The sequence below is a fragment of the Heloderma suspectum genome, chromosome 8 (assembly GCF_057233095.1).
Source record: "Heloderma suspectum isolate Gila_16-S chromosome 8, 16-S_ref, whole genome shotgun sequence".
NCBI classification, from domain to species: Eukaryota; Metazoa; Chordata; class Lepidosauria; order Squamata; family Helodermatidae; genus Heloderma; species Heloderma suspectum.
The window spans coordinates 46069621-46088289 of record NC_139465.1 but is presented as its reverse complement, the minus strand read 5'-3'; the positions used below and the strand labels follow the sequence as shown (position 1 = coordinate 46088289).

At 46.6% G+C, this 18669-nt stretch overlaps 1 protein-coding gene across 23 annotated transcripts in view; it reads left to right on the top strand.

Annotated features, from left to right (window-relative positions):
* The first annotated feature begins 2790 nt into the window (after positions 1-2790).
* Positions 2791-18669, top strand: part of KIFC3 (kinesin family member C3) — a 49053-nt gene continuing 33174 nt past the window's right edge. For 2 of the 23 annotated variants that reach the window (XM_084812246.1, XM_084812258.1), the window contains exons 1-2: positions 5109-5543; positions 18465-18582. Coding sequence is in view for 1 of the 23 variants with exons in the window: in XM_084812243.1 (XP_084668369.1) it covers positions 3441-3502; positions 18465-18582 (180 nt within the window). In the remaining 22 variants the exon portion in view is untranslated. Of the gene's footprint in view, positions 3058-3207; positions 3846-5108; positions 5544-18417; positions 18583-18669 lie in introns of those variants that run through there. The other 21 variants (XM_084812244.1, XM_084812245.1, XM_084812250.1 and 18 more) reach the window with 21 other exon arrangements.

Genomic DNA, 18669 nt, shown 5'->3' with positions numbered 1-18669 from the left:
TGGTTTAAAATAAAGCCAATATATCCTTAACTGTGAAGACTTGTTTGTGAATAATGATGAAATGTTCATTGTTAAAATTTGATGAGGAAGACTGTTTCAAGTTATTGGTGGAGTCTTCTTTTTTAAACTACAAATGCTGAGAACCCTTTCAGACATCAAGGTAGTTAATTCCTATTGTATTTGCAGAGTAGAATGTGACGGATATAGAAATCAACGTATGGCTGTTTAGTGTGACTTCTGCATTAACTAGTCACCGCTCTAGGCACGTATGTAACCTGTATTTGTCATGTTTTTCCCATGAACACTCTGATGCAGCAAAACTATAAAACTTCAAATAGGAAGAGAAAGCTTCTCTATTGAATATCCCTATTGCCACCAGAAATGTGAACTGCAAATGACAGATAATCCCTCCAGATGATTGTTCAAATGGGAGAACCCACTGGTGTGGAGAGAGAACCTGTACTTTTGCCGTTTGGCTGGTATGTGGAGGCAACAGAGAACACGATCTGGATTTCAAGATTCAAGAACAGATTTAGTTGTAGAGAAACTTGGGGAAACTATCTTTGCCTTTCCTTGTGGATGACTGCACAATGAAAATTCAACCTGTGTCCCTCTGTGTCATAGAAAAGGACCAAAGCTAGAGCAAGCAGCAGCCTGGCCTCCCCAACCTGGGCTTGTGAGGATCTCATTGGGAGTTCAAAAGGCCTTATAAAAAGGGGGCAGCACCAACAGGTGGTGCCCAAGGAGGGGAACAGGGATTGTGCTCATGGACCTTATAAACATGTATTTAATGTGAAGACGGAATATTTTCTGAAAGGAGGCTATGTTCAGGAAAGGGAAGAACTACAACCCCTTAGTGGTGGAGGGCAGGCTTGGTAGGCAAAATGAGTTGGGGCATTGGACACGAGGCGAGGTGCAAGACTATGATGAAGTTGATAATGCCTTTCCCTTGCCACCGTCTACTTATACCACTTCTACGGGTGTCCAGCTTGGAAAGCCCCCCTCCAACCTTCCACACCAATGGGGCTTTGCTTGGCCCCAGGGCTCAGTGGTTGGTGGGAAAGGTGAACTGAAGAGATTTGGGGGCAGCTAATTCCATCTGCACAGGATCAGGCAATCTACATATGCTGTCCTACCCCTTGCCAAGGCAGCGGTGCTCCTGATCTGTCACTACTAATTGCAAAGACAAGCAGTGAGCAAAGTATCAGCCATCCATAATCTTGCCAGGGAATAAGTGACTGACCTTGTTTTAAGACCCTGCTGGATGATGTGGCTGCCCTGAACTTTACCCAAATGGTCCCAGCTAGGTGCAGCAGCAGATAAGGGCTGGATGTTTGTGTATGTGTGTCTGACAATTTCTGCAGACAGATTGACATCCGGCACTCATTACATCTGGGGGATTCTGTTGATGTACCACCCTTCCTACCACTGCACAGAAGATTCCATGGCCAAATTTGTGGAGCTAGTCTCTGAAGTGATGGTGAAGTCACCTAGATATTTTGTTTTCAGGGATTTCTATGAAACATTCCAAGGTTAGCGACTGTGTGGCTTCAACGTCAACTATATTCTATATGAAATAATAACTGGCCCTACACACAGGCAGGCAGGAGACAAGTTAAATCTGGCATTTTGCTCTGGCTTGGAATCAAGTGTTCTAAGAGATGGGGGACAGGCTGTAACACAGTGGTAGAGGCCCTGCTTTGCATGCAGGTTTCAGGTTCAATCCCCAGAATCTCCAGGGAGGGCTAGAAAAGAATCCTGTCTGAAACCTTGAGAGCGGCTGCCAGTCAATGCCGACAATACTGGGCTAGATCGACCAAATGGTCTGACTCAGTATAAGGCAGATTCCTATGTTTCTATGACTCGACCAAGCTCTGCTCTGCTCTAGATCTTCTGAAGGGGTTCCTAATCTGCTGAAAACCCATTTCCCTTGGGAAGGCAGACCAATTAAGATGAACAAAGAGTCTCATTGCACCTTAAAATTTAATGCCTGTGTGTTGTGTTGTTTTTGTTGCAACAGACTAACTCAGCCAGTCCACTACTCTACAAATTAGTGAGGACTGGTGTATATATTATACACTGGCCAGTTCCAACATTCTACCACATTCCAGAGCGACTGACAGAGCTCAGTATTTGCCTATGCGGCAAAAAGCAGGGCTCATCCCAACTGCTTGCAGTCACATGCCACTGGTATTCCCTAGTGTGTTACTAGTATTCCCAAGCGTGTTCCTCCCTTTAAGGCACGTATTGCTGTGATGTACTTTGGCCACATCATGAGAAGACAGGAGACCCTGGAGAAGATGCTGATGCTAGGGAAAGTGGAAGGCCAAAGGAAGAGGGGCCGACCAAGGGCAAGAGGGATGGGTGACATTCTGGAGGCGACGGACTCGACCTCGGGGGAGCTGGGGGTGGCGACGGCCGACAGGAAGCTCTGGCGTGGGCTGGTCCGTGAAGTCACGAAGAGTCGGGAGCGACTGACCGAATAAACAACAAACTCCTATGGCAGCCTTCCCCAACCAGGGCCAATGGCCATGCTGGCTGAGAATGATGGGAACTGCAACCCGCCCTAATTGCTGGCAGGCACCATGCTGGGGAAGGCACTGCTGGCGCGAGGGAGGGAGTCCAAAGCGGGCCCACCTTCCCCTCCCTCACTTGAGGTCAGGGTGGGGGCCTTCGCCACGTCATGCAGCCGCCCCGCCTCTGCCGCGAGCAGGGGCCTTGCTCCCAGCCACGGCGCTTTGCTGCCTGAGGCCAAGGCCGCGCCGCGCCGCGCCCCCCCCCTCGCCGCCCGCGCGCACACCGGCTGGCGCGGCACGCCACAGGCCCGTCCTCCGGCGGAGCGGGAGAGCGCCCGGGAGCCCGGGCTGGGAGGCTGCCCTGCTCCCGCTCCCCGGCCGCTCCTGCCTGCCCGGGGCCGTCCCGCGCCCCCGAACGGCAGGGCCAGCGCGGCCCTTAGCCAAAGGCCAGGCCCCCTCAAAGCGGGCCAAGGACACGCGAAGCGCTTGTCCGGCGCCCCCAGACGCGCTGTGCGGCAGCTCCCATCAGCCAACGGCCATGGTGACTGGGGATAATAGGAGCTGTAGTCCGACACATCCGGAGGGCGCCGGGGTTTCACGCGGCTCGGCCCAGAACACGCGGGGAAGCCCGAGGGGTCGCCATGGCAACCGGCGGCAAGTTCGGCGGCGGCGCCTCCCGCCCTCCCCTTCCGCTGGGCGCGCGCTCGAGCCGCCGGGAAGAGGGGCGCGCGGAGGCCAGGCCGGCCCGCCCGCCGGCCCGCGCGGCGGCTTCCCTCGCCCTCTGCGGCGCGCGAGGCGAGGCGAGGCCGCCGCTTGGCGGGGGCGCCCTCCGGGCGGCTGACAGAGGCCCGCGGCGGGGCAACGGAAAGGGGCGTCGCGGGTCGGCGGGGGAGGCGCGGGCACGTGTCGAGGAGCCCGCACGACATGGCCCCAGCAGAGCCCGGCGTCTGCCCCCTCCTGGGTCGGCTGGGAAGAGCGACCGGCAGGCAGGCAGGCAGGCGGCCGGCCCGCTGACTGCCTCGCGGAGGGGCGCCCGGCCAGCGCCGCCGCCGCCTCGGCGAGAGGCTCCCCGCGGCCCTGCTGCTTCCGTGTCGCCAGGGACTAGCGCCGTGGGTGGCTTTCCAGCAGCGGCGCGGCGCGAGGAGTCCTGGGGCGCGCTCGCCGGCCTGTGAGGCGCGGGCCGGCGGCAAGGCCGCGCCGCGCCGATCTTCTTCGGAGGAGGGGGCGCCGCCGGACCCCCCGGCCCTGCTTTGCCTCCCGCGGCCTTGCCTCGGCCTCCGCGCCTCTTCAGTGCAGGCAGGCTGAAGGCGCCACGGCACGCGATCGCCGGTCCGTGCGCCCCGCAGCCCCCGGAGCCCGCCTTAGGGCTTATCGTCACCGCTTCGCCCGCGCTGACTTAAGCAACGCGGGCCGGAGCGGTCGGGAAGGGAGGTGCGGCCCCAGTACGTTGTTGCCAAGCTCGGCCCCCCCTTCGTTGCCTTTTGGCCGCCGCAAGCTAAGAGGGCTCGCTTTGTTGGCCATGGCCTGCTTTCGGGATAGGAGTTGAAAGGCAGGGAAGCATATCCCCAGACCTAGTGCCCACCAGATGTGTTGGACATCTGCAACTCCCATCAGTCCCAGCCATCATGGCCAAGGACCTACATGGACATGCCCTAACTTGGGCTAGCCATACAAGTGAAGGCAAGAATCAAGACTGGTTCTCATTCTCCTGTTCAATGGCTATGCTGGCTGGGACTGATGGGAGTTGCAGTCCAACACATCTGGAGGGCACCAGGTTGGGGAAGGCTGCCCTAAACCCAGGAGGGCTTCAGCCCTCCGAGTCCAAAGGTCTCTTAAGCTGCACACGAATGTCATGCAGGAAGGGGTGCAGACTAGCCTGGTCCCACGTCAAATCCCCAAGAGCCAGTCAGAAAAATACCATAAGATGACAGAGGTAAGGAGTTCACTTCCTGGCAGGAGTGGCCCTTTGCTCTTAGGCTAGTTCTGGTGAATCTGCATATCTCCCAGGCAGGGTTGTGTTTCTTATCCTATAGCCAATTGTAGGAGAAAGAGCAATTCTGGGACTGCCAGTGAAGTGCAACTTGAAACGTTGGGGGATCTTTGGGTGCTCATCCTTTGGGTGATTTTGGCACTACCAGTCAAACTCACCTTTTCAAGAGGGCAATGCTCTTTCTGACTGTTACTAGTCTGCATACATAAGAGGATGGGCACAGAAGGCAGAGCTGCCCTTCTGCTAAGATAGGGCTATGTCTGAAGCCTCCTGCTCAGCCACAATTGTTGCTGACTGTGGTGACATCTGGAAGCGCTCTTACGGCGTGAACAGAGACTGCAGTCAGCATCCCTGCTGTAAAACAGTGGGTTGTTACTTTTCTCAGCTGGGGAAAGGGGCCATTGGTTACTGATTTGAAAGTACAAAATTCCCATTGGCAGGCACTGAGTCTCTTTTAAATACATCTTTTTGTGGTATATTAAAAAGTAGTACTTAGTTCTGGAGCAGTGATGTGTTCTGTGCATCTTGTCTGTGTTTATTAAATTCTTAAATAGGGGATTCTGCCTTCTGTTGGAAACATGCTCTCTTCTGCTTTCTTGCAGATAGAATCTTAGAATCCCATGTTGATCTGGGACCTATCTCAGTGAGAAACTTTTGAGGAAGGCACCTCCCACTTAACACGGCTCATCCCTTACGCCTCCACCCTTTCTCACACTGCAGCCAGGGGAGGCTAAGTAACCAGCACTGCTGCATTTTTGGCATTCCATTCTAGATGCCAAGGATGAGTGGAGGGTTTCGGTGGAAGGGAGGCTGAAACAGACAGCAACACAGACACCAACACTTGGGCAAGTCCAGGGCTTGGCAGACAAAGGTGCTCCTGCCAGGCTGGAAAGACTTTTGTCCCTATTTCCCTCGGGAGAAAGGTTAAAATTTAACAGCATTGAAAAGACGAATTGTTGCTCTGCGTTGGAGAAAAACATGTGGCTTCTCTTTGTCCTTGGAAGTGTCATGTTCTGACTGCAGGTAAAGCCGGGTAGGTGAGTTTGGATTGGTATATATTTTTAATGGATTGGCTTCATGTGGACTAGAAGCAAAAACTGCTTTTCTGGAGCTTGCACTCTTTGTGGAGGTTGAGAACACACACATACACACACTTTTTCAGGTTAATCTTACTGCCTAAGATAGGGTTAAATGCTCAAGCTCAGTTGAGAGAGAAATAAGCAACAAATAGGTTGTACTGAATGTTCCTTTCCATGTTGAGACATCTAGCTTTTATGTCCCAGATTCTTTCCTGTTTCACTTTTGAAGATTGGAAACTTGTAAGGATGGTACAGGGGTATTCTGTGATGTGTCTGAAAATTGGGGAAGAAGAATGCTCAGCTGGATTGGAGGAAAATATAGGGATGTTGTGCTGAGCTGTTCTTGAAGCCTTGAAGTTTACCTATGTCTGTCTCTTGTCCATCCTAGTTTTGTGCAAGGCTTGAGCCAGTGTCTACCAGAGCTTAGAACCAGAACCGATTTTCATTGTCACGGCTCAATCCTGAAACACGTAAAGCTGTAATAAAGTTGAGCGTGCCTCTGGGCATATGCAGAGTGCCTTATTCACTAATGATTAATAACAGCTTGGCTCTAGACATTTGGGATTGGGGGAAGGACTTCCAGGTCAGAGGATGTGTCTTTCAGGCAGGCCTAGAAATGGAGTGCTATGGATACGGATATATCGACCCTTCATTCATCCCCATTTCTAAGTCAGGAATGATTTTTGAGATACAGTCATGTGAAAAAGAAAGTACACCCCCTTTGAGTTCTATGGTTTTACGTATCAGGACATAATAAAAATCATCTGCTCCTTAGCAGGTTTTAAAATTAGGTAAATACAACCTCAGATGAACAACATCTATGTGAAGCCACTGGGGGCTATCATCAGGAGGTTTGGGGTGCAGTGTCATCAATATGCGGATGACACTCAGCTCTACCTCTCATTCAAATCTTCACCAAGGTTGGCCGTAGAATCCCTGTCCAAATGTCTGGAGACGGTGAGTGGCTGGATGGGGAGGAATAAGCTGAAGCTGAACCCTGACAAGACCGAGGTACTTTTGGTGGGAGACAAGAGGAGGCTGGGGGATGTTGACCTGGTGTTGAATGGGGTACAGCTACCCTTGAAAGACCAGGTCCGCAGCCTGGGGGTCATTTTGGACTCCCAGCTGTCCACGAAGGCTCAGGTGTCAGCTGTGAGCCGGACAGCGCTGTATCAATTCCATCTGATACGGCGGCTGCGCCCCTACCTTCCCGACCATCTGCTCCCATTGGTAGTACATGCCCTGGTCTCCTCTCGTTTAGACTACTGTAATGCGCTCTACGTGGGGTTACCCTTGAAGACGGTTCGGAAACTGCAGCTGGTACAGAACGCGGCGGCTCGCCTGATTAAAGGCAGCCGCCGGCAAGATCACATCACTCCAGTGCTGAAGGAGTTGCACTGGTTACCAGTTGTTTTCCGGGCCAAATTCAAGGTGTTGGTTTTGACCTTTAAAACCCTATATGGTTCCGGCCCAGCCTATCTTAAGGAGCGCCTCCAGCAACACCAGACAGGCCGCTTAACAAGATCAGCCTCGGATGGCCTTCTCTCTGTCCCATCAGCCAGGACAGCTAGACTGGTGGGGACGAGGGAGAGGGCCTTCTCTGTGGTGGCCCCCACTCTGTGGAACTCCCTCCCTAGGGAACTCCGTCATGCCCCCTCTTTAATGAGCTTCCGTCGTGCATTAAAAACGTGGTTGTTCAGGCAGGCATTTGGGGTGGGTTAGGGTATTTTTTAAAAAAAAAAAATTATGGTAAAATTTTATTGTTTTAAATTGTTTATGGTGGGTTGTACGTCGCCCAGAGTGGCTGGGTGACCAGTCAGATGGGCGATTAATAAATTTAATAAATAAATAATAAATAAACAACACCTGACATATTACACCATAGAATCATAGAATAGTAGGGTTGGGAGGGGCCTACAAGGCCATCCAGTCCAACCCCCTGCTCAGTGCAGGAATCTTAAGTCAGAGCATCCCTGACAGATGGCTGTCCAGCTTCATCTTGAATGCTTCCAGTGTGGGAGAGCCCACTACCTCCCTAGGAAGGATACATTGATTAGATTACATATACTCAGGTAGGATATGAGTTCTAGAAGGTTGTGCCAAAGGCTTTGCAGGAAAAACAAAACCAAAGGATAATATGTTAAGGCAAATAGAACCTCCACACTTGGAGGTGTCTACCTCTGAATACCAGATGCTGGGGACTAATGCCCATCACCTTCATGGTCTGCCTCTAAGCTTCCACAGGCATTTGGTTGAGTGTTGTTGGAAACAAATTGCTGGATTAGGTGCAGCCTTGTGTGATCTAGCAAAACAACTTGTATTAACTCATGTACATATACAATTGACATACATTGTAAGAGTCATTATGCATTATTTAAAAGCCAGGTTTAATTTTACTGATTCTCCTGTTAATGGCTGTCCCTCTAAGAACTCTGCTACCTGTTTCAATGCAGATAGTGCTTTAGCCTTTTTATATGATTAAAGGCCGAGCTTGTATTTAGGAAATTAAAATATAATATAGACTTAATTCAATGGGACTGACTTCTGAGTAGACATGTATAGTATTGCATTTAGTCTTCACATACCGAGCGTTGAAATTCTAGGCACATTTTCCTGGGAGTAAGCCTTATTGAACATAGCAGACCTACTTCTGAGGAAACATGCCTAGGATTGCATTGCACATGTCCTTTTTTAAATTGGTGTGTTTGTGCTTTACACAAAGGTCTAGTAATAAGATTATTCAGAAGACTCTTGCTATGAGAATTAATTTGGAATACTTCGCTTTGTAAGAAGGAAAATGTTTTCTTTGATAGCCAAGTTCATCCTCTGAAAACTCTGTATGAGAACAGGTTTAAATATGATAGCTGCTAGGGGTAGACTGCTAAAAAGCATTTCACTGTGTTATTATTTATTTTACAGAAATAAAACCAAAATGGAGAAGCCATGTGTGAAAAACTAGGTACACCTTATGATTCAATAGCTTGTAGAACCACCTTTAGCAGCAATAACTTGAAGTAATCGTTTTCTGTATGACTTTATCAGTCTCTCACGTCGTTGTGGAGGAATTTTGGCCCACTCTTCTTTACAACATTGCTTCAGTTCATCGAGGTTTGTGGGCATTTGTTTATGCACAGCTCTCTTAAGGTCCTGCCACAGCATTTCAATCTGGTTGAGGTCTGGACTTTGACTGGGCCATTGCAACACCTTGATTCTTTTCTTTTTCAGCCATTCTGTTGTAGATTTGCTGGTGTGCTTGGGATCATTGTCCTGTTGCATGACCCAATTTCGGCCAAGCTTTAGCTGTTGGACCGATGGCCTCACATTTGACTCTAGAATACTTTGGTGTACAGAGGAGGTCATGGTCAACTCAAAGACTGCAAGGTGCTCAGGTCCTGTGGCTGCAAAACAAGCCCAAATCATCACCCCTCCACCACTGTGCTTGACAGTTGGTATGAGATGTTTGTGCTGATATGCTGTGTTTGGTTTTCGCCAAACGTGGCGCTGCGCATTATGGCCAAACATCTCCGCTTTGGTCTCGTCTGTCGAAAGGACATTGTTCCAGAAGTCTTGTGATTTGTTCAGATGCAACTTTGCAAACCTAAGCCGTGCTGCTACATTTTTTTTTAGTGAGAAGAGGCTTTCTCCTGGCAACCCTTCCAAACAAACCATACTTGTTCAGTCTTTTTCTAATTGTACTGTCATGAACTTTAACGTTTAACATGCTAACTGAGGCCTGTAGAGTCTGAGATGTAACTCTTGGATGTTTTGCAATTTCTCTGAGCATCACACGCTCCGCCCTTGGGGTGAATTTGCTGGGATGTCCACTCCTGGGAAGATTGGATGTTTGAATGTCTTGAATGTTTACCACTTGTGAATAATCTTTCCCACTGTAGAATGATGGACTTTAAATTGTTTGGAAATGGCCTTATAACCTTTCCCAGATTGATGGGCAGCAGCAATTGCTTCTCTAAGATCACTACTGATGTCTTTACTCTTTGTGTTAACACACACCTGAATGCTCGAGACCAGCAAACTCCTGAGACTTCAGCTTTTATAGAGGTGGCCACACTTGCTGATGATCAATTAATCAAGGGCATTTGATTAGCAGCACCTGGCTGCTACTTAGCCTCTTCATACCTATGGAAGCTGTAAGGGTATACTTAGTTTTTCACACATGGCTTCTCCATTTTGGCTTTATTTCTGTAGAATAAATAATGACACAGTGTAATATGTCAGGTGTTGTTGTTCATCGGGGGTTGTATTTACCTAATTTTAAGACCTGCTAAGGACCAGATGATTTTTATTATGTCCTGATATGTAAAACCATAGAACTCAAAGAGGGTGTACTTTCTTTTTCACATGACTGTAGCTTCTGTGTCTTACTTGGAGAACTGGGGAGAGGCGTAAATCTTCACATGTGTATTCAGTATTTTTTTCTCTGTTAACTAGTCATATTTTCCAGTGGGGAAACTGAGCAGCAGGCAGAGGACTAATGATTTGAATGGGCATTAGGGCTGTGCTCAAGCTGAAGTGGGGTGATTCTGACCGAATTGGTCCAGATCCGAAGTGGGTTGGGATCAGCCCGAAGCAGTCCAAAGCTCATTGGATTGATCCAAATTCCTTTGGACTGGTCCACACAATCCTGAAGCCCCACTTGTGCCCCCCAATGCACTCACCAAGTATGTGAGCCACCTGCTGAGCTGCATGAGCCCCCTGCTCCTTACCTGGATATGTCAGAGCGCCCACATTTTTTAAAAAACGGTGACTCCTCTATTTCCAAAAATCAAATCCTGTGTAATTGGCATCTGTCAGGCAGTCATTTATGCAACGTTACAGGAGTGAATGCCCATTTACGCCTGTAATGTTGTGGAAATGAATGCCTTTACAGACCGTGAGGCAGTTCTGTAAATGACTGCCTTACTGTTCAGGTAAGGAGCAGAGGGCTTGCGCAGCTCTGAGTGCATGATTTGGATGTCTGAATCTCACTTTGGACCCAGTGTCCGAAGCAGGTCAGACCAAGTCTGAACTGGGCTGAGGCGGATTGGGGCCTATTTGGAAGCTCCGGATTGGCCTCTGAACTGGGCTGGGGGGCTGTGCACAGCCCTACCCAGAATGATCAATGGGCTGGAGCAACTCCCCTATGAGAAAAAGATTACAAAAATTGTGCTTTTTAGCGCAGGAAGAACAGCAAGTAAGGCAAAACATGATAAAAGTGTATAACGCTCTGCGTGGTATGGAGAAAGTTGGTAGGTAGATGTTTTTCTCCTTTCAATACTATTACAGCCTTCCCCAACTTGGTGCCCCCCAAACGTGTTGGACTACAACACCAGCATCCCACAGCCAGCATATGTTGGCTAGGGGATGCTGGGAGTTGTAATCCACCATATTTGGAGGACACCAGGTTGGGGCAGGCTGTAATAAACACTAGAACCCATTCTCATCCAATGAAGCTGATTGGTGGAAGATTCAGGATAGACAAAAGGAAGTCTGTCACACAGTGTAGTTCGTCTGTGATATTAGCTTCCACCAGATGTAGTGATAGCCACCAACTTAGTTTGTGCTGTTGGCTTCCTCCTCTGGTCCACATACCTGTGCAAATTTGGAAGTGCAGGGCCAATTGGGCACCCCCCCACCCCGGTTTTCCTCTTTAAAGGTGTGACCTAGACCTGCATGAACAGAGCTGACAGGGATACTTTGGGATAGGCAGAAAGCTGGAGCAGCTGGGCCACTTGGGCCCTCCTGTGTGTGCACCCCACCACAACTGCCGTGTTAAAGTTTTCCTGGTGATGTGTGTGTGTATGCATGCTAGGAACCTAACAAAGGGAAATCTTACATAAGTTCTGTTTCCTTGCGTATATCATGTTTGCCTCCTTTTCCCTTTGCTCTCTGCCTGCCCCTAAGACGGGTGTGAGTTATATTCTGGGAATATCTATACTGCAAACATGTATTGATTTTACATCGCTTTAGCTGTCATGTGTTCCCCTATGCGATACTTGCCACTGTAGTTTAGAGAAGATGCTGAGAATGATCTTTTAGCCCCATTTCCTGCCTGGCCATTAAACCAGTTTGCTGTGTTTTGCCTTGGAGCCTTATTTCCTCAACAGTGGAAAAGGCATAACACTTCCAAGATTAGAGTGGTGAAACGGAAGGATCTTGTGACTGTTCCTGGGGCCTTATTTTTTTGTGGCCACCCGTCTTCTGTGCCAGATAGCAACGGATTGCAGACACTCCAAATGACAGAGGCATCTTATTGGGTGAGGATCAGAGTTCATGGCACTGGATTCTGAGCACAGGAATTGTGTCCCCTACCAGCTCTTCCATCCCTGGCTCAGCTGACTGGCTCATCAGGCACTTTATCAGCTATAAGAAAAAATCCAAAATCCATATTAGTGCAATATCTTTATTAGGCCAGCCAGAAGGACACACAAATGAGTGCAAGCTTTCAGGCTCTCCAGATCTCTTCATCAGGCCACATTTGAATGTTTGCTGACCCTTCCTCCTCATTCCATCTCAGGACGGGGAACATGCACATACCATGACTTCAAAATCAAGTCCCCCTTCCCCCTGTCCCCCTTCTTCCAGCTCGCCCCACCTACTTTTTGTAGCTTATTGTCTGATGGGGAGATCTCAAAAGTTTGCACACATTTTTGTGTCGTTTTGCATTGCACTAATAGAGATTCTGGCCAGAGTGGAAGTCTATTCTGACTGCATGTCCAGAGTTAATGTAGCCCTCATCATGAGCCTGGAGAAGCTAGTGAGAACTCCAGGTCCCTTGGCTTTGTCTTGGTCTTGGGGCCTGGGTATGTGGTTCAGGTGCTGCTGGGTTTGAGAATACAGTTCATCAGTGCACTATATATCTTGTTGGAAGTGGATGTGGACTGGCTCACTGAGCAATCACTGTGAAAGTGAGTGACCTGCTTTGAGGCCTTTCTAGTACAAGCCTGAGCCTTACAGACCATGGCTCTATCCTTTGAAGTATCAGGTCCCGCCCTTCTGTCTGTTGTGCTTTCTTCGCTGGTTGGGGATCTGGCATGGATATTTTACACAATCCTTCCCTCTTCTAGACTGGTTGGACTTCTTTTGCTGCCAGTCTGAGACAGGGTCCCCACTTTGATGACTCCTAATTGCAGCAACCTGCCTTGACAGCATTCTTGAGATCAGACGCTACCGAAAATGAAGTTTTGCAAACAGTTCCTCTTTTCCTGCGTCTTCATCTGATCTGTGTATTGTTTTATTTATTCAGTACACTTTAAATCTGCTTTGCTGACAAAATGCGTCCAACAGAAATGCATCCTAATGTTTTAAAGTAATACTCAAAATTTTCAATCTTCCCCCAGATGGTTGATCTGGACTATACAGCAAAGACTATATACAGTATTGCCTTCAGAGAGCTTCCTGGGAGTAGCTACCTACTGAGCTTTGCTAGTTGAGATGGAAAGGGAGGGGCATGGAGTCAGGGCAGCTGTTGAAGCTCTGGTGGATGCAGAGAGCTAGGGGTTGAATCTGGCAAAGGGTAAGCGAGCCAGAGGCTGCTTCAGTTTACAGCTGATGATCACAGCTCTTGCTGCTGTCAAACATGCCTTGGTAACCTCCAGATTAGACTATTGCAATCTTCCCCAACCTGGGGCCCTCCGGATGTGTTGGACTGCAGCTCCCACCATCCCAAGCCCCTTCCTCCATGGCCATTGACCATGCTGGCTGGGGGATGATGGGAGTTGCAGTCCAACACATTTGGAGGGCCCCAGGCTGGGGAAGGCTGGACTTTCGTAATGCATTCTACTACTGGGCTGCCTTAAAGATCATTTGGGAATGTCTCTTGGTCCAAAATGCAGGTGCATGCAGGTGGTAGCCAGGTGGACCAAATGATGGCAGTGCTTAAAGAGCTGAATTGGTTGCCAATTTGTTTCAGGGCTAAATTCAAGGTGCTGATATCGACTACTACTTTTTCACCATAGTTTTCATTAAGTTTTTTTACAAAGTACACCATAGCGGGTATATATTTCCATACATACATACATACATACATACATATATAATACTTATAAATACAAAAATATCTATTCATGCTGATCCAAACATTCTACATTATAAAGCTCAGAAGTCAAGTATTGGTGAGACATTTTTGTTAAAAGTATGTTCCAAAAGGCCACAGGCAAGTTCCAGCTCATGTAATAACTCATTTTATTTCTCCTTCTTTCATATTATCTTGCCAGCTGTGGCAATTTCACCGTGAACAGTACTTTCCATGTTTTTTTTCCACCTGGTCCTTCTATGGTCTTTCACTTGCTAGCCACTTTGATTCTTGCAACTATTACAAAGTCAATTATGAATTTGTAGAAATCTTTTGCTTTAGTGCCGCTTATTATAATGCTGCCACTTGAGACGCTAAATAATTGAGTGAGTCTTGGAATATTCATTTCTCCTTCTTTCGCTCTTTGATGAAGTATCAGAGAGGAATATCTTGCTTCCATTCTATCAGTTATGAATTTGCTGAACAGATTTTCCCATATTTTTTGTTTAGCGCTTGGAATATGTAGTGGTAATATTTGTTCACAGGCAAATCATTTAGCCTGTCTAGATTTCCCAGTTTTGACAGTTTCATCCCTAGATAGTTAATTTTTTCATGGTTCTCTATGTATACCTGATATTACGTTGCACATTTGTCTATTAGTGATCATCCTTTAGACGTTCAGACTTCTGTTCATTCAGCTTATAACCCTCATAACATTTAATTTCCTGTAATGCTGACCATTCCAGTTGATTTAACATGTTACTTAGTATTATTCCTTTGATTATCTCTTATTATTCCTTTGATTATCTAAAAAAAGTATACAAAGTATAAACAAAGATGTTGACAAACAACACCTTTGATGGGGAACCTCTTCCCAGAATTATTTTTTCTTCAGAGTAACAGTTAATATATTGTTAGGTAATCATATAGGAGACCAGTTGTAATAGTCTTTCTAAGCCAGTTTTTCAGATGACAGATTTTAAGAAGAGCTGTTCAGCCTTCTCAGATTCTTTCTGTGCAACTAAAAACATGAATAGACCTTTTGCTTGATCTTTATTGGCCTTAATGAGCCAACTATATCATTTTTAACATTACACAAATGCTTTTTATATGGAATAAAATCTTGTCTGCGTTTAATAGGGAGATTGGGTGATATGAATCAGCCTGTAATTAATAAATCTTTACCTTGTTTCAGAATGAGTATCATGATGCCTTTTCCCATGAGGTTGAAGTTTGATTTAAAATAATAATTGCAGACATTAGTGAGAAATTGAACTAATTGTTCTATAGAAGTTGTAATGTTCATGCCCAACACCTAGTGTGGGAACTGGAGCTAGGCAAAGACTCATCCTCCTGAGGAGACCCGTTGTGATGAAGCCTCCTGGCAGCCAGAAGATGCTCCCATGGCGACTCTGGGATTCCCACCGGATCTATTGCCCCCTTTGCTCTTGAGTTCCAGGGGGTAAAGGAAGAGTATTGGGGACTGAGGTGGCTTGGGATATTTTTGGAGGAATTATCAGGGCCCCCAGGTGAGATGTCCATGAGATGAAGCACTTTAGGTTGCCTTACTACTATGGCAGGTTCTTCCGGGTCCTCAGTTGTAGTGGGGCTCTCTGTGGGGTCCTACACCTCTTCCTCAGAGGAGGTATCCCTGGGGTCTGCATTGGATGGGAGACTGGCAGATAGTCAGCTGAAAAGCGACTGGGAACTACAGCTTTATTTGCTTTAAGATTTCTATTACTTATTGATACCATTTGTTCATTAAAAGGAGAATTCTGATATACCAAAAATGTGTTTACTATTTAGGGAAGATTTATTGTTATTAAATAAAAGTCATTGTGCTGCCGACCTGGAGTTTTTGGTAAAGCTTTGTCCAAAATTTATTAAAGACTGCTAAGATCTTAACTGTTTCTTTCTGAACTGATCCATTGCTGTCTAAAATATATCTTGTACATTACTTCTTTTTCTTTTCCTTTACTCCAGCAATCATTTATTGTTTCCCTGTTTTCTTGCAAAATTGCTGCTTTGCAGTGTTGAGATTGCTTTTATCTTTCTGTATGTCCATGAGTTCTAATTCTTCTCTCTTTATTGTCAGTTCTTGCCATATTTCTCAACCTATTGCTTTTATTTACTCTTTCTAGAAGTTGGATGCAAGATAGTAATTGGTTCCTTGTTTGAGTTCTGTTTATCTTCTGGAAAGATAACTTCTAAGTAGACTTATAATGCTCTCATAACAGGATTGTGCAGTTCCCACACAGTTAGACCTATATATCAACAAGTCCTCTGGTACATTGCCCCAAACTAAAAAATGGTTATGAGATAATAAAATACGGAATATATGGTGCACATTATCACAACAACACAGAGATTACATGTTTTCAAATGTATGGAACTCATTCTCGCATCAATATGTACATTTTATCTACAAGTTTGGTGAACAAAATTGTATCTTGTACTGTAGCCCCTCCTCCCAAATGTATGTATAAACAGTGATATTGAAATTAAGTTATTGAAATTAATATTCAGTGATATTTAAATATAAATATTTAATATTGATATTTATCAATATCTTCAGTGATATTGAAATTAAGATTCTTAAAGGAACAAGGAAGCTGAATTTGGAGATTCAGTATATTTTTCTGATGGATAAAGAGTACTTAACCAAATAAAAGAACTGTAACTGCCTTCTTTCACACAAACGAAATGGATGAAGTCACCAGTACTGACTTGTAAAGCCCTACACAGCTTGGGACCACCAGGCTGCCTTTAGAGAATCCTTCCTTGGGGTCCTCTTCAGAATACCTTCCTTGGCAAAAGTGAGGTTGGCATCCACACTGCGCAGGGCTTTTTCAGGGGAAGCACCATGCTAGTGGAACACATTCTTTCCTTTCTTCTGTGATGCCATCCAGGCCTTCAAGAAACAAATGAGACTTTTTTGTTTCGCCAGACGGTTAAGGATCAAGGGTCATGACTAATGGTTGTGTGAGCTCATGCAAACAATCCCCTCCTGCTGCTGTATCTTCAGAAAGCCTTCTCCAGAGGCAGTGGAGGCTGGGTCCTGAACAGTGAGGACTGGTGTTCTGCGCAGCTTCAGCCCAAGGGGGGATCTCACAAAATCAGAATCACACCACCTGGCCCGCCCGCCCTGTATGACAGCCCTCCACTGTTCAGGAGGGCCTCTTGAGCCGCTGGGGAGGGGTTTGGGGGAGTGCAGTGGAACGCAGGGCAGATGAAAAGGGTTAGTTTCCTGAGCTGCGTTCTGCTCATGCGACCACTGGATACGGCCTTAATGGTTTTTGTTGTTGTTTTGTTTTAGTTTTGTCTGTGTTGGGCGCATTTGGAGTTGACTTTAAAATAATGACTCCCCCCTGCCTGCACTCCAATTTTAATGTGATTTTAAAAAAAATTGAGTTCTAAATTTTGTTGGTCACTTTGGCAACCCAGAATTCAGGGTAGGGTGGGTGTGGGGGGGAAATAAACACTGTGACGGAAATGCAGGCATGTTCTGTGTCCATGTTGTTTTACCAATCCTTCTGGTGGCTTTCTGCATGGATGTTGCTTTGTATGGCAGAGTGAGAGCGAGAGAGAGGTGTGGGGAGAGTGTAGGAGGGAAGCTCAAAGGCAGAAAATGTTGGGTTATCATTTATGAGGCCTCATCTATGGAAAGGTAGACAACTTCACACAAATTGGCTATTTGAAGAGGAACATTGTAGTTTGAAAGGAGCCTGCTTTTAAACGATGGGTTGGCCCAATCAGAGCTATCATTTTTACTCCTTCAAACTGCAGTATGAAGCAGCGTCTCTCCAGATTTATTTTCTGAGTTATGCTATTTATAGATTAATGAGATAACCAAAGTAATCACATCTCTTAGTCATAGAGTAAATGAGTATGGTCAATGGACTTGCCCATATGATGATGTTAATCCACATTATTTTAAATCTGGGGTTAGCTTTAAATCAACAATAAGCTCACTTTGGGAAATCCACATAGTAACAGCATTCTGACAGAGCTAAATTAGTTTCTGTCTGTTGCATATCATATGTTGCAGTTCTGAAATTGACTTCCATTGATGTGGGATGCTTATCCAGTTTTTAAATAACGTGATTCATATGCATGCTTGACATTTTAAACTGCTAGTTCTGAATTTCAAGTCTGTAGCGAATACTGAAGCATTTCAGGTTAAGGGGTCGTGCTTTCCATTTATACTCGGAGAGGGGGCTCTACAGACTGCAGTTCCCTGTTCTGATTCTGTAAGGTGGGGGGATGGGATTAAGCTTTCAGAGCAAACTAGCAGCTGTTTTGCAGAGTGGGCAGCCATGTATTTGTGGAATGGATCATCCAGTCAGGATATTGAACGTGAGAATGGCACAGGTGGGAAATAATAGAATCATAGAATAGTAGGGTTGGAAGGGGCCTACAAGGCCATCGAGTCCAACCTCCTGCTCAGTGCAGGAATCCAAATCAGAGCATCCCTGACAGATGGCTCTCCAGCCTCGTCTTGAACGCCTCCAGCTGGAACACTTCCTGGAACATCTTTTCTGGGGCAGTGGAGAGACAAAAAGGCTTGCTGGATCTCTTTTTCCCCACCCTCACCCTATGTTTATGGGAGATTCCTATGTGTTGGGTTTCATTGTGAAACTTGCCGTTCTTCCACCAACTTGGACTATTTTGGGCTGCAGGATTTGCAAACTTCATGGGGTTTTTGGCAGGGGACCAGAGAGAGGAGGGGGCTTGCATGCCAGCTTTGGATGCCTAGCATCATGGATCTGGATGGAAGGAGGTGGGACAGGGATACAATTCTTTGTCTTTGGTGAGATTTGATCAGATCCACTGAGTGTTGTTTGTTTGTTTATTAATCTGGTGTTCAGGAGCAGGCAGGAGTTGCTCTTCAGTGACTGTGGAAAGGATTCTTCTGAGGTTTCAGTTCTGTTACTAACCATCCATCTTCTGTGTGGACCACTCTGGTTTGGAAACCTGACTGTGCAGGTAAGGATAATCTTGAAGCATTTCAAAGTCAGAGATGAAAGAACACCTTTGTCTTACTTTCCTAAAGATGTAGCAGGGTACTCTCCC